This window comes from Eulemur rufifrons, chromosome 15 (assembly GCF_041146395.1).
Source record: "Eulemur rufifrons isolate Redbay chromosome 15, OSU_ERuf_1, whole genome shotgun sequence".
NCBI classification, from domain to species: Eukaryota; Metazoa; Chordata; class Mammalia; order Primates; family Lemuridae; genus Eulemur; species Eulemur rufifrons.
Genome location: NC_090997.1, coordinates 92,716,220 through 92,730,756, shown reverse-complemented (window position 1 = coordinate 92,730,756; position 14,537 = coordinate 92,716,220). Strand labels below are relative to the sequence as shown.

General features: G+C 33.8%; 1 protein-coding gene across 4 annotated transcripts in view; it reads right to left on the bottom strand.

The window, feature by feature from the left end:
* STXBP5 (syntaxin binding protein 5) overlaps positions 1-14,537 on the bottom strand; it is a 160,657-nt gene that overhangs the window by 97,916 nt on the left and 48,204 nt on the right. For all 4 annotated transcript variants that reach the window (XM_069488927.1, XM_069488928.1, XM_069488930.1 and 1 more), the window contains exons 7-8: positions 11,673-11,756; positions 1,651-1,774 (exon numbers count right to left, since the gene is read on the bottom strand). In XM_069488927.1, the coding sequence (XP_069345028.1) occupies positions 1,651-1,774; positions 11,673-11,756 (208 nt within the window). The remainder of the gene's footprint in view (positions 1-1,650; positions 1,775-11,672; positions 11,757-14,537) is intronic.

The following is a 14,537-nucleotide window of genomic DNA, read 5'->3' as shown; positions in this document are numbered from 1 at the left end:
TTCTTCTTGATTTGAAATGAAAGATTTTTGAACTAATCACCCCTTTTTGCAAGGTTTTCTGGATTCATAGGTTGGGAGATTTTAAGATTTATGGGAATTTTTAAGGAGTGTCATCATGACCAGGGACCTAGGCACTAATGGAAGGAAGAAAGAAAACATAAAGAAAAATTGGAAGCTATTATCATAAGAAATATCCTCTAGATGCACTCATAAATAGACCAGTAGGAAATTTAAAATAGGCGCTTTTCCAGAAGATGACTGCTATTACAAAGCAGTAGTAAAGTATGTCACAATATGCAATTTCAAGAATTGTCATTCTTCCCAGAAAGCAAACAAGCCTAAAAACCCATATTGCCACAGATAAATAAAACTAGTTTTTTACTATTTAATTTCCATATTGCAATAATTCAAAATGTATGAATTTTTAAAAAGAGGATATTCATATTTAAAGCAAACAATAAAATATTAGCAATAGCTACAAGGATTTCTTCAATATACTATCAATTTATAGATCAGTTCCTTTAATACGATTTCCTTAAACTTGTCAGAAAGGATTCTCTTGGGACAAGGTTGGAAAATGCATGTAATTAAAGAAATGCAAATTCTAAAACCAAAAGAAGGCCTTCATAATCTGTTTTGAATAAAAACCCTAATAAAAATATCTTGTAAGTTTTGTAAATACTATTTATGCAGAAAAAGAGTTAATATAGCAAGACTGCGACTGCTATCCTTAGAAAGATCTGCTTGAGGGCTGGCACTTGGTTGGTGTCTAGGAACTTGGCTTTCAAGAAAAATCCCACCATTCCCTGACCAAGAAGGGTATCTCACTGTGTCTAAACTGTTTGTACAAAGACTGTGGTTTGTGCTGAACCCTTATTTCCCTTTTGGGAGTCTGGAATTTTGGAACATACTAAAGCAAAGGGTGTCTACATGACTGACTCATGCAAAAACTCTGGGCTCTCAGGCTCAGTTGAGCTTCCCTGCTAGACAATATTTCACACATGTGGTAACAATTCATTGCTAAAGGAATTAAGCTCATCCTGGTGACTCCATGAAGTGAGAACTCTTAGAAACTGGTTTCCTCCAGACTTCACTCTGTGTCCTTTCCCTTTGCAGATTTTGCTTTACATCGTTTTGCAGTAATAAATCACGGCAGTGAATAGTACTACTGTATGCTGAGTCTTGTGAGTCTTCCTACTAAATCATCAAACCTGGGGTGATCTTGAGGACTCTTGACACAATACTTTAATATATTATTAATAAAATTACTTTCTATCAAGTTCAAGTATTTCAAGTACGCTGTTATATATACATTAACTGGCAAAAGATAACATTAAGATGACAAAAGCTTAAAGTCCTGGATCACTCACAAAACTATTTGCTTTTGGGACTACTGGAGAAATTATATTCAGAAGACAATATAACATTCATTTTTCTCAAAGTTCAAATTTGCAATTTCTGTAAATATCCTTAATTTGAGATTTTATTACCTGGTTGTTAGATATTTCTATACATGAAAATATTTTTAATTCCCTCAAAATGAAAGGAAACCCAACCTTATTCTCAAAACCAAACAAATCCAAATGCAAACTCAAAATAGTTTACCATCCACTATAATTTAGGTGGTGCTTAAAATCAATGCATTCTTACCATGTGGAGTGATTGTCTGTACAGGCTTAGTAGGGGATCTCACATTCCATATAGTCAAGGTGCCATCTGAATGACTGCAAATAAATTGTTTTCCTTCATGATGCCAAGCAACAGAGTGGATAGCCTGTAGAAGAAAGGTGAACGATTCCATTTTTCAAATTTATTTAAATATCTATTCAGAAATGTTTTTGGAATTAATTTCTATTTTAAATGTTTTTAAATTTCCTGAACTGAAGTCAAAATGTAAACTTCACATTCCCATGAGAATTTAGCCCTCTTGCAATATAAATGATATTTTATTTCATATTGGCACTGTTTTAATTCTTTTTACTTAACTTTATTCCTTAAGCCAGCATAAGGAAGCTATGACAGTGACATATATCTATTGACAAGTTCAGGAAAATAAAATGCATTCTTACAGTTTTTTAGAATGAACTATACCTAAATATAAATTGGCAAGTTATTATAACCAATATTCCATTGGAAAAACTAGTTGCATTGAGAGATTAGAACAATGTTTTTTAAGGTAACTGTAATTATAAGAGACAAAATGTAAATTTGGAATTCAGATCAATAAAAGGCTGGGCATGGTGGCTCATGCCTGTAGTCGTAACACTTTGGGAGGCCAAGGCAGAAGGATTGCTTGAGGCCAGGAGTTCAAGACCAGCCTTAGCAAGAGCAAGGCCCTGCTTCTACAAAAAATAGAAAAATTAGCTGGGCATGGTAGTGTACCCCTGTGGTCCCAGCTACTTAGGAGGCTGAGTCAGAAGAATGGCTTGAGCCCAAAAGTTTGAGGTTGCAGTGAGCTACGATGACACCACCTCTAGCCCAGGCAACAGAGTGAGACCCTATCTCAAAAATAAAAAAATTTTTTAAAAAGATCAATAAAAATACCACAGGTTGAGCTTCCAAGACATCTCTCATAGTAATTTTTAATCTGAGGAAGCCCTCTTCTGACCAGAAATCTATTTTATACTTCTGAACCACTTAAAGCAAAACTATCTGGAAAATATATTTATATGACCAAAGTATTAATATGTTAACCCCTCAATTTTTTTGCTCTAATATTATTTAATATTTTTGTCTATAAATTTTTTTTTAAAATCACTTTTCCAGGTACCCTCTGGATTACTTCTTTTCAACTCAAGCTGATATATTTTTCATGCTTAATGGTCAACTGACTTTAAAAGCTGCCTGCTGCCTTACTGGAATGTGATAACTGCAGAACTTGACACAAAAATCACGTAACTGAAACTTAAGAGTTCTGCTATGCACAAAATCAACATTTTCTATCATCTCGTTCAAGGCCCATTTATTTGGGTTCTGCGTATACTTATAAATTTAAGCTATTATAAGACATTTTAATATCATAAATCAGATCAAAACATTAAATGATGAAAGATACACAAATCAGCTGTTCTTCTAAATACCAATATTTAACATAACGTTTTTCATTCAAAACATTCAAAATGTACTCCTCAACTTATGATGGGTTTACATCCTGATAAACCCACCATAAGTCAAAAATATCTTAAGTTGAAAATGTGTTTAATGCTTGTAATACGGAAGCATTAGAGACTCAGATGATCTCTGATTTATGATGATTTGATTTATGAATTTTTGACCTTATGATTGATTATCAGGATGTAACCTCATGGTCAGTCAAGTTCCTTAGGACTTACACTGGTGTTACGGTTTCTACTGAATATATGTCACTTTTGCATATGTTCTACCACAGAAGGGAGACAACAGTAATACTATATAATAAAGAAAGATAATTACTAAATCATACATTTTGTAAGGTAGTTGACAAAAATTACACATTAGATGTTAAATGATTTATAACTTTTTACCTCTCTCTCTAAAGATTTTAAGCAAATATAAACTGAAAACACTAACATTTCCATTAAAAATAAAACTCAACCTGACTTACAATGGTTTGACTTATAACTTTTCAACTTTAAAATGGTGGAAAAATGATATGCATTCAGTAGAAACCATAATACCAACGTAAGTCCTAAGGAGCTTGATTCACCATGGGGTTACATCCTGACAACCAATTGTAAAGTCAAAAAATCATAAATCAAATCATCATAAATCAGAGATCATCTGTGTCTCTAAAATAATTCCAGTCAAAAATCTTAAAATAAGGTGATTCTAAAATACGCATATACCATTTCAAAAACTCAATCTTAATATAAGCAATCCCTTAGTAGCCTTTATAGGTAAAATTATTTCTGCAAAATAATAGTGCTAAAAAGCTATAAAAAAAGCTATTTAGATGTCTGTGCTTTTTTAAAATCAATAAGGGAAAATACAAGAGGTCTAGAGTGCTGTCTGGAACTTATAAATAAAAACAAGGAGGAACAAGATGAATTTAGGTTAGACAAAAAAGTGAAGAGAGGAGGAGGGGTGTTGATACTGCTATTGGCATAATCCACAAAGAAACAGTATATGCAATTCTAAAAGATCCTTAAAAAATGCAGTATCTGACAAAAATTCAAAATTATAAAAAAGTTCATGAGACAGTCAATGAATTAAAAATCTGACATTAGTATTTTCATCTTTGATAAAATTAAAGGAAAAGAAAAGGCACTGTCTACCGTGACATATTTTTTAAAAGGAGTAATATCTAATTATTAGGCTTTGGCAAAAGCAATACATATGATGCTTTGTGCTATTCTTATCAAACAAGAGGACACCTTGAAGAATAATTTTCTAGAAAGATAGAACAAGTTAGCTGCTTATCTATCAAACTTTATACTCACTAACCCAAAATACCATGGAAACTGAATAAATTCTCTACCTACTGGTTTTGAAAACTAATCAGTATTATTAAAATCACTTCACAGTAAAAGCTATATATAAGTCCTAGTCCAGCTGCTCTTACATTAGACAAATAGTAATTAACATTTTTAACACACACCAAAAATAATTTCTTTTCTCCTAAAAAATATGATTTAACATTCTATTCAAAATTTCCAATGTAATTATCTATAATTGCTAAAACCCTTAGAAAAATTTCAACAAAAATGATAAAAGAAAATTTATAATATAGACTTCAGCCTTTTCAATATTAGTTCTACCTTAGAAGGGAAACAACAGTAATATCATATAATGAAACAAGATTAATTGCTAAATCATATATTTTGTAAGGTAGCTGATAAAAATTACATATTAGACATTAAATGATTTATAATTTTTCCCTCTCTCTCTAAAGATTTTAAGCAGATATAAACTGAAATCACTAATATTTCCATTAAAAATAAAACTCAAGTGAAACTTTCTTAGATATTTTGAAAATGTGACCATATTATTCTTTTTCTTTTTTTTTTTTGAGACAGAGTCTCACTGTGTTGCCTGGGCTAGAGTGCCATGGCATCAGCCTAGCTCACAGCAACCTCAAACTCCTGGGCTCAAGTGATCCTCCTGCCTCAGCCTCCCAAGTAGCTGGGACTACAGGCATGCGCCACCATGCCCGGCTAATTTTTCTATACATTTTTAGCTGTCCATTTAATGTCTTCCTATTTTTTAGTAGAGCTCAGGCTGGTCTCAAACTCCTGAGCTCAAATGATCCACCCGCCTCGGCCTCCCAGAGTGCTAGGATTACAGGCATGAGCCACCATGCCCAGCCCATATTATTCATTCTTTTAAGTATTGTTTTTACCTTTGCAGGGAATGTGAGTGTGTGTGTCTGTTTGTGTGTGTGTGAAGAAAATAAGCTTTCTTAAAAGCATCCCAGTCTAAAAATAGAAGAACATCTTTAAAGGAACAAATACTTCCATTAATATCTGTAGTACAAAAAATAATTTATTTAAAGCTGCTATTGATTCCAATGCTATAAGTTGCAAACATATTTCAACATGCTTTCTAAAAAGGTTTCCAATGGTCTTGAGATACAAATGTATGCACAGAGCCAGCAAAGCACAAACTATTTTTTATTTATACTTTACTACCAATATTTCTGTTCCTTCTCAATCTACCAGGAAAAACCAACATAAAACCAAAATACAAAAGCCATTTATAAATAACCTTAGGCATATGACAAATAATAATCATTACAATAAAGAAGTTTTTAAGTATTAATTTATGGTCTTAAAATATCAATAGTATTTTTTGTGCCAATACTGATTACTATAAAAATAATACTAATATTTTAATACCAGTTATAGCCTAAAAAACAACAGAATTTCCATTAAAGAGATAACCAGGGGAGAGCAGAGTCTGTCCATTAGAGAAGTATTAACTATGGTTACAAAGCAACAAAAGCTCAAGGGCACAAAGATGAACTTTTGTTCCCATTACTCCCACCCATCTAAATCACCCTCAAGAAACAAAATAAGCAATTAAAGCTGTAACAAGTCGAACTTGGTAAAAACTGTATTGAGACTCAAACATACATTTTAATATGAACCAAGAACAATGATAGAATAGCATGAACTCATGGAAATACAGCCAGAAATTTTACTCAGTTTACTTTAGAACAAGTCAGTTTAGAAGCTACATCTTATACCCACAGTGCTGTTATTTAAAACACATGACTTAGTCATTATGTATATCAATATTTGTTAATAGTAAGTTTTATGACTTTAGCATCTCTGTTCATGAAGGATACTGGTCTGCAGTTTTCTTGTAATTTTTTTCTGGTTTTGGTATCAGAGTAACACTAGCTTCATAAAATGAGTTGGGAAATGTGTTCTCTGCTAGTTTTGGAAGAGTCTGGGTACAACAAGTATTATTTGGTAAAATGCACCAGTAAGCCTTCTGAGCCTGGAGTTTTCTTGATGGGAAATACTTTCATTACAAATTCAATTTCTTCAGTAATTACAGAACTACTTAGGTTAAAAGCATTTCTTCTAGAGTAAGCTTTGGTTCTTTCAAGAAAGTTGGCATCTTTCAAGGAAATTGTTCATTTCATCTAAGTTGCTGAATTTATTGGCAGTAAGCTGTACATTTTTCCTTAGCAGTCCCTCTGTATTTCTGTAGAAATTGAAATGATATATCTTCTTTCTCATGCCCAGAATGGGTAATTTGTGTCTTTTTTTTCTCATCACTCTGACCACATGTTTACCAATCTTATTCATCTTCATAAAAAAAATCTAGCTTTAATTTTATCAGTTTTCTCTACTGCTTTTCTGTTTCATTGATTTCTTTATTATTTCAGTTCTTCAGCTTACTCTGTATTTAATCTTCTCTTTTCCTTCTAGTTTCTTGTGTTGGAAGCTGGGGTCACTGATTTTGGACTGTTCTTCTTTTCTAATACAAAGCATTTGATGCTACAGTGGATACTTTAGCTGCATCCCACAAAACTTAGTATGTCGTTTTATTTTTTCAGTTCAAAATATTTTCTAATTTTCATTGTGTTTCCTTCTTTGACCTATGGGTTATTCAGAAGTATGTTGCCTCACTTTGAAATATCTGAAGATTTTCCATCTACCTTTTTATAACTGATTTCTAATTTATTTATACTATAGTGAAAGAATATATTTTGTATGGGTTTAATCTTATAAAATTTATTGAGATTGATTTTATGGCACTAAATGTGATCTGTCTTGAAGTTCCATGTATACTTCAAAAAATGTATGTTCTGTTGTTGAGGGGGAAGCACTCTGCTCTCCGCTTTGTTGATATTAATAAAGTCATTTCAGCTTTCTTTTGATTACTGCTAATATGACTTTTTTATCTATTCTTTTTTCTAACACATCTGTCTTTAAAAAAGTGGGTTTCGGCCGGGCGCGGTGGCTCACGCCTGTAATCCTAGCACTCTGGGAGGCCGAGGCGGGTGGATCGCTCAAGGTCAGGAGTTCGAGACCAGCCTGAGCAAGAGCGAGACCCTGTCTCTACTAAAAATAGAAAGAAACTATATGGACAACTAAAATATATATAGAAAAAATTAGCCGGGCATGGTGGCACATGCCTGTAGTCCCAGCTACTCGGGAGGCTGAGGCAGTAGGATCGCTTGAGCCCAGGAGTTTGAGGTTGCTGTGAGCTAGGCTGACGCCACGGCACTCACTCTAGCCCGGGCAACAAAGTGAGACTCTGTCTCAAAAAAAAAAAAAAAAAAAAAAAAAAAAAAGTGGGTTTCTTATAGATAGTATGTATTTACATTTTGCTCTTTTCTGCAATATGACAATCTCTACCTTTAATTAGCATATTTAAACCATTAATATGATTATTGATACAGTTGGATTTAATTCTATCATCTTGCCATTTGTTCACTATTTCACCCATCTGCTCTTTGTTTCCCTTTTCCTCCTCGTCCTGCATTCATCTGGACTGATATTTTTTTAATTTCATTGTATTTCCTCTTTGGCTTAATTTTTTGGGTTGCTGTTGTTGTTTTGGTGTTTCTTTTAGGATCTGCAATACATATCTTTATGTTATCGTAGTCTGCATTCACATAATATTACACCACTTCACATACAGTACAATAATCTAATGAGTATTCTGTCTTCAAACCTTTGTACTATTAATGTCCACATGTCATAAACCCTAGAATGCATTTTTATTGTTGGTTTGAATACTTACTGATCTCTTAAAGCAATATAAAAATAAGAAGGCTTTTACATCTACCACATATTTTCCATTTCTGGTATCTTTCATTCCTTGAATAGATCCAAATTTCTATCTCATATCATTTGCCTTCTGCATGAAGGACTTCTTTTAACATATATTGTAGTGAAGCAATTGATAAATTCTTTCAGTTTTTAATATCCCTAAAGTCTTTATTTTGCCTTTGTTTTGGAAAAGATATATTCGCTGGGTATAAAGTTTTAGGTTGACAAATTTATTTTTCAGTTATTATAAGGTTTTGTTTGACTTTGTTCTGGCTTACATTGTTTCTACTACAAAAATAAAATCTGCTATCACTTTTCTTTGCTCTTCTATATTTAGTGTGTTTTTTTGTTCCTCTGGTTTTCATAAGATCTCCTCTATCACTAGTTTTTAGCAGGTGAAAATTGTGCCTTTGTGTAGTTTTCTTCATGTTCTTCTGCCTAGAGTTCATTGATTGAACTTCTAGAATCTCTGGTTTACTCATATACTTTTCATCAAAAGGAAGAACTCTTAGCCATTATTTCTTCAATATATTTTCTGTCCACCCTTCCCATTCTATTAATACGATTCAAAATACAGATATCAGTCTGCATGAAGTTGTACCACGGCTTACTGATACTCTGTTCATTGTTTTCCCAGTCTTTCATATTAAGTAGCTTATAATGTTATGTCCTCAAATCCCTTAATCTTTTCTTCTACAGTATCAAATCCTTTGGTGATCCCATTCAGAGTACTTTTCATCTTAGACATTTTATTTTTCATCTCTAGAAACTCTACTTGTGTGGTTTTTAAGTCTTTCATGTCTTTCATCAATATGTTCATGGTTTAATATACCTTGTTGAGCATATAGAGTATATTTGATAATATTTGCTTTAATATTCTTTTTTTTTTTTTTTTTTTTTTGTTGTTGTTGAGACAGAGTCTCACTTTGTTGCCCAGGCTAGAGTGAGTGCCGTGGCGTCAGCTTAGCTCACAGCAACCTCAGACTCCTCGGCTTAAGCGATCCTACTGCCTCAGCCTCCCGAGTAGCTGGGACTACAGGCATGCGCCACTATGCCCGGCTAATTTTTTCTGTATAGATTTTTAGTTGTCCATATAATGTCTTTCTATTTTTAGTAGAGACGGGGTCTCGCTCAGGCTGGTCTCGAACTCCTGACCTTGAGCGATCCACCCGCCTCGGCCTCCCAGAGTGCTAGGATTACAGGCGTGAGCCACCGCGCCCGGCCCTGCTTTAATATTCTTGATACTAATTCTATCCTCTTGGCCATTTCTGAGTCTGTTTCTATTTGCATTTTCTCCTCAACATAGGTCATATTTTCTAGCTTTTTGCATACCTCATAAATTTATATTTAGATAACAGACATTGTGAAATTTATATAGGGGTATTATTATATTCTTTTTAATGTTTTTGAATGTTTTTTCTGGGATATAGTTATGTACTAAGAAATAGTTTGGTCCTTTCAAAGTTTGCTTTAAGCTTTGTCAGTCTGGACTAGGCTAGCCTTTAGTGTAGGGCTAGTTTAGTTCCACTACTGAGGCAATATCTCTCTGAATACTCTTCTTTGTATCATGTGCATTATAAAGTTTCTCTACTCTTTTCAAAATGTGAACTATTCTCAGTCCTATGTGTGTTATAGAAATGGTTCTCCTTTTCAGTGAATCTTTTCCAACTTTCGCACCCATGCACTAATCTATATTCAAATGAAGACTTGGGGTAGGGGGCCTTCTGTAGTCTTCTCAAACACTCCTTGTAGGCAGCTCTTTGCTCTTTAGCACATTGCCTTATAAGCTGCAGATACCTTGGATTCCCCAGTTTCCCAATTATGTCTCTTCAAGTGAGAGAGACTGCCTGGCTTCTACCTAGGTTCCCCCTTCACTTACTGAGACCTAGAAAATCTCTCCAAGCCAATAGCTAAAGTGATTGAAGGGCTCACCTTGTTTGTTTCCCCTCTCTAAGGAATCCTTTTCTGTACTACCTGCTGTCAAACTGCTGGAAACTGTGGTTTCATATAATGTGTCCAGTTTCTTTGTTTAAGGCGAGAAGGTACACGGAGTTCCTGTGACTTCATAATGGCTCAAGCCAAGATCACTATTTAAAATTATAAAAAGCAAAACCAAAAAAATAAATTTTTAAAATTTGCTTTCATTTTAAGATAGAAAATAGATCTACAGGCCAAAACTTCCAGAAAAAAGACAGAAATTCTTTATTCAAAACATGTTTGTTTGTTGTTTTTTAATTTGAAGATCATGACTAGTGAGCAGCAAAAAGTATATAGCTATATAAATAAAGGATGTTCCCTCAGTCATGCTTACAAAGACAATATCCAAACATTTGAAAAGTATTCAAAGTACTGCTATAATTACTCAATGTACTCTGCTGTAACTGAATACATAAATATGAAGAAATGATGTATTTTATCTTAAAAACAAACAAGAAAAACCACTTACACATTTTCTAGCTATAGCTCTAGTCACTGAATTGGAAACCATGAACACTTCTGGTACCCCAATTACGGTCACTACATACCATGTCACACTGAAAGAAGCCACAGTTTCACAGAAAAATATCTTATTCTAAGTTTGGATCAGAAATATACAAGATACATATTTTGTTATACCAGATAGCAAGGAAGCTATCCAAGACAATTACAGTTATCACCAAAGGTTTCAAGAGCCAACTGGATGAGGTTCACTGACCAAAGATGGGATAATTGGAAAAGCAATAAAGATAGGAACTTCGATGCACTGAAGCACATGAAACATGTTTAAATCATTGGAGAACATAATGAAACCAAAAATAAAAATTGTTTGCACTGAAACTACTAGAAAACAGCTCCTTAGAGTGAATACTAAAATAAAGAGAAGGAAGCATCTATTCCGCCTTTGCTATATGAATTGTACTACTGTATAAACAAATAGAAGTACTAGATTCTCTTTACTAAAGTGTCCTAGCAAATAAATAAAGAAGAAATGATAGAATTAGAATATATCCCATTTTGCAATCACTACACAATAACAGTTCTAGGCCTTGAGCACCACTGGCTGCCAACATTAGAAACAGACACACACATTAAGGTTCCATCAGATAGAAGAGCATCAGTATTACCTATGAAGTAGTCTTGCTAGCAATGAAAAATGAATATGAATTTGATTAAACCTCAGTGAAATATTCAATTTATAGGAAATCTAAAGGCAAAAAAAAAAAAAAGATGTTAAAGACAATGGGGATGCAGTCAGAAAAATTCAGCATTTGGGAGATTCTATCTTCAACAAATAAGTGACAAAAAAGAATGAGAAAGGTAAGAAAGGGAAGTGAAGAAGAAAAGAGGAGACCTACAAATTAAAAGAGAATTAAAAGACTTATCAATCAATTACCATCAAACCTTATTTGGATCTTAAAGCTCACAAACTATGCTTTGAATGAGAGAAATCACAACAGCTTTTATTAGCAAAGATAATGTCATTACCTCATCATATGTGTATCTGTAGTCGGCTTTCTTTGATTTGAGGTCCCATAAGACTACTGTTCCAGATTCAAAGCCAATCAAAAGCTGTAATAAAAAAAAAAAAATCCATGTTACCTAGGAATTGTATCAATTATAAAACATTTATTTGTTGATAATAAAGATAACTATTAATATTATTCATATGCTCTCAGGATAAATTATATAAACTGTAATTAAACATCTGCACTGCTGAGTAGTAGTCATATAGATCTACAGGCCTCAACCCCCGGGCCAGGGCCCAGTACCAGTGTATAGCCTGTTTAGGAACCGGGCGGTGCGTCACTGTGTGCAGTCCACTTCCCATTTGGAAAAATTGTCTTCCATGAAGCATAGGTACTGGGCCACACAGCATGAGGTGAGCAGCAGGCAACGGAGTGAAGCTTCATCTGTATTTACAGCCACTCCCTACTGCCTACATCACCACCTGAGCTCCGCCTCCCCACCTCCTTCACCCACCTCTGGTGGAAAATTTGTCTTCCATGAAACCGGTCCCAGGTGCAAAAAAGGTTGGGGACTGCTGATATAATTGACAAATGAGAACACTGCATTGCATATTTGTATGCCTTTGATAATTAGGGACTCAACATAGACAACTGATTTTTGAAAAAGAAAACAGTACCATTTTGAAGTCCTAATATAAAATATTTTAATAAATTACTAATAAAAATTAACATTTGTATGTGCTTTAGAGTTTGGAAACTTTCCAAATTCTACATATTATCAGGCAATCTCATCTACTCCACCTATGTATTGATTAGTTTTATATCACATCCAGCCTAGATCCCTCCCATAAGACTCAGACACGTAATTCCAGTGGCCACATCTCCACTTATCTACACAAGAACCTCAAAATAAATGTGCCCAAAAATGAATCAATTATATTCTTCTCTACTCTGTTTCTCTGATACTTCCTGTCATAGTTTCTCTCTCACCATTCCTTATCACAACATTTATTCAGTTGCTCAGGCCAGAAAATTAGGAGTCATCCTTAACTCTAGTCTCTCCTCCAACAGGTAAAATCAGCAAGTAAATTTAAAATTACATTCTATTATCTAATTTACTTCATTCTATCTCCTGCACCTCTCTCCTGGTTCAAGACACAAAGATCTGTTTTCTGGTCTCTCCGATTCCAGTCTTCCTCCTCTTTTAGACACATTTCATATTATAGCTAGAATAACAGTTCTAAAATGCAAACCTGATAGGGTAATAAATGCTTCTATTTAAAACTTTTTAATGTCTTGCCATTATTTTTAGGATAAAGTCTAAACTCAGTAATATGACCTGCAAGATCTGTCATGGGCTGACCTCTGTTTACCTCTTCAGCTTCATCCCTTACCATATCTCTGCTACCCACATTCCAGTGTATTCTTAAGTTTATGCTCTCTTTTACCTTTGAGCCTTTACACATGCTACTTCCCTACCTGGGCCACTCCATTTGAATGGACCATTTTACTCTTTGCCTGACTAGTCCTACTAGTCTTGCAGATGTCATTTTAGCTATTGTTTCCTCTCCCTGACCTACCAAATGTAAATTAATGCCCTTCCCGTGTGCTCCAATAACATTCTGTACATTTTTAAACCGAAGAGTCACCACACAATATAATAATGGCCTTTACCATATGTAAATTCTTTTGCAGATCATAATACTGGTGTATTTGGGCAAGGATTAGTTTTATCTTGTTCATCACAATACTTCTGACATACAACACAGGGACTGACATCTTATAAATACTTAAAAAATATTTTATGAATGAATACATTCCAGAATGGAATGCATGATCCTCCCTCACAGACTATGTGCACTGCCCATCCAAACTCAGTTCCCCCGACACACACTCCAGTATTTTCCAAATCTCAGTATTTCTCTGCTTGAAATCTCCTCCCCTTTCTTTCACTGAGCAATCTTCTATTCATTTTATAAGCCTAAATTCAGTGTTGCTTCCTTGGTTAAGTCTACCCATTTCCTCCAGACACAATAAAGTGCTCCTTCTCTTATGCTACTACATACATTTTCATCTGTATAGCTCTAATATCTAATGTACTGCCTAACACATAGTAGACACTCAATAATTACTTGTTTAATGAATATAAACATGATTAGTAGATAGTCTATACCTACTCATGTAATCTGGGAATATGAACAAAGTTGGGGATAGACCCAGTAATTTTAACAAAATAGCCATTTAGTGGAGTTCAGATTATAAGGTATAGTTGGAGGGGCTAGTTATTTTTTTTAAAAAAAAATTTTACTTAGTATAGCTATATAGATTTTTATTTCTATATGAAAATCAAAGAAAAACAAGTAAGAATGTTTTCTCATTTAATATTCACCCATAGGAAAAAAATTCCAGTTGAAAATACTATTAATAAAAACATGAAGCAAACACATTCATGGAAAAAAATATTTGCCTAGTTTGTGCACAGCAGAGAAGTAAAAAAAAAAAAAAAAAATAGATGTTCATTTACGTAACTTTTTAAATTCACATTAACAATACAGGATAATCAAAATACTCTCTGAAGCTCATTCATTAGTTTAGAACTTCCTTTTTTTTTTTTCCTTTTCTAGTGGAGGGGCTAGTTTTTAAAGCTAACAAAATAGGTTTTCCCATCTTGGTAGGGAGTATAGTAAATTTTCCTAACCCAAACTCTTCTTTCCTATGCAATCTGAGATACATAAATCTTCTGAGAAAAACTGGTATTTGTTTCCTTTCCTTTTTCCCCGTCTTTCCAAATATCTTGGACATGTAATATGGCATTTTCACATGGAGGAAGTGAGCAATTTCAGGAATAAGGAAAGAGAAGCAAAAGAATATAATGTAAGAGTTG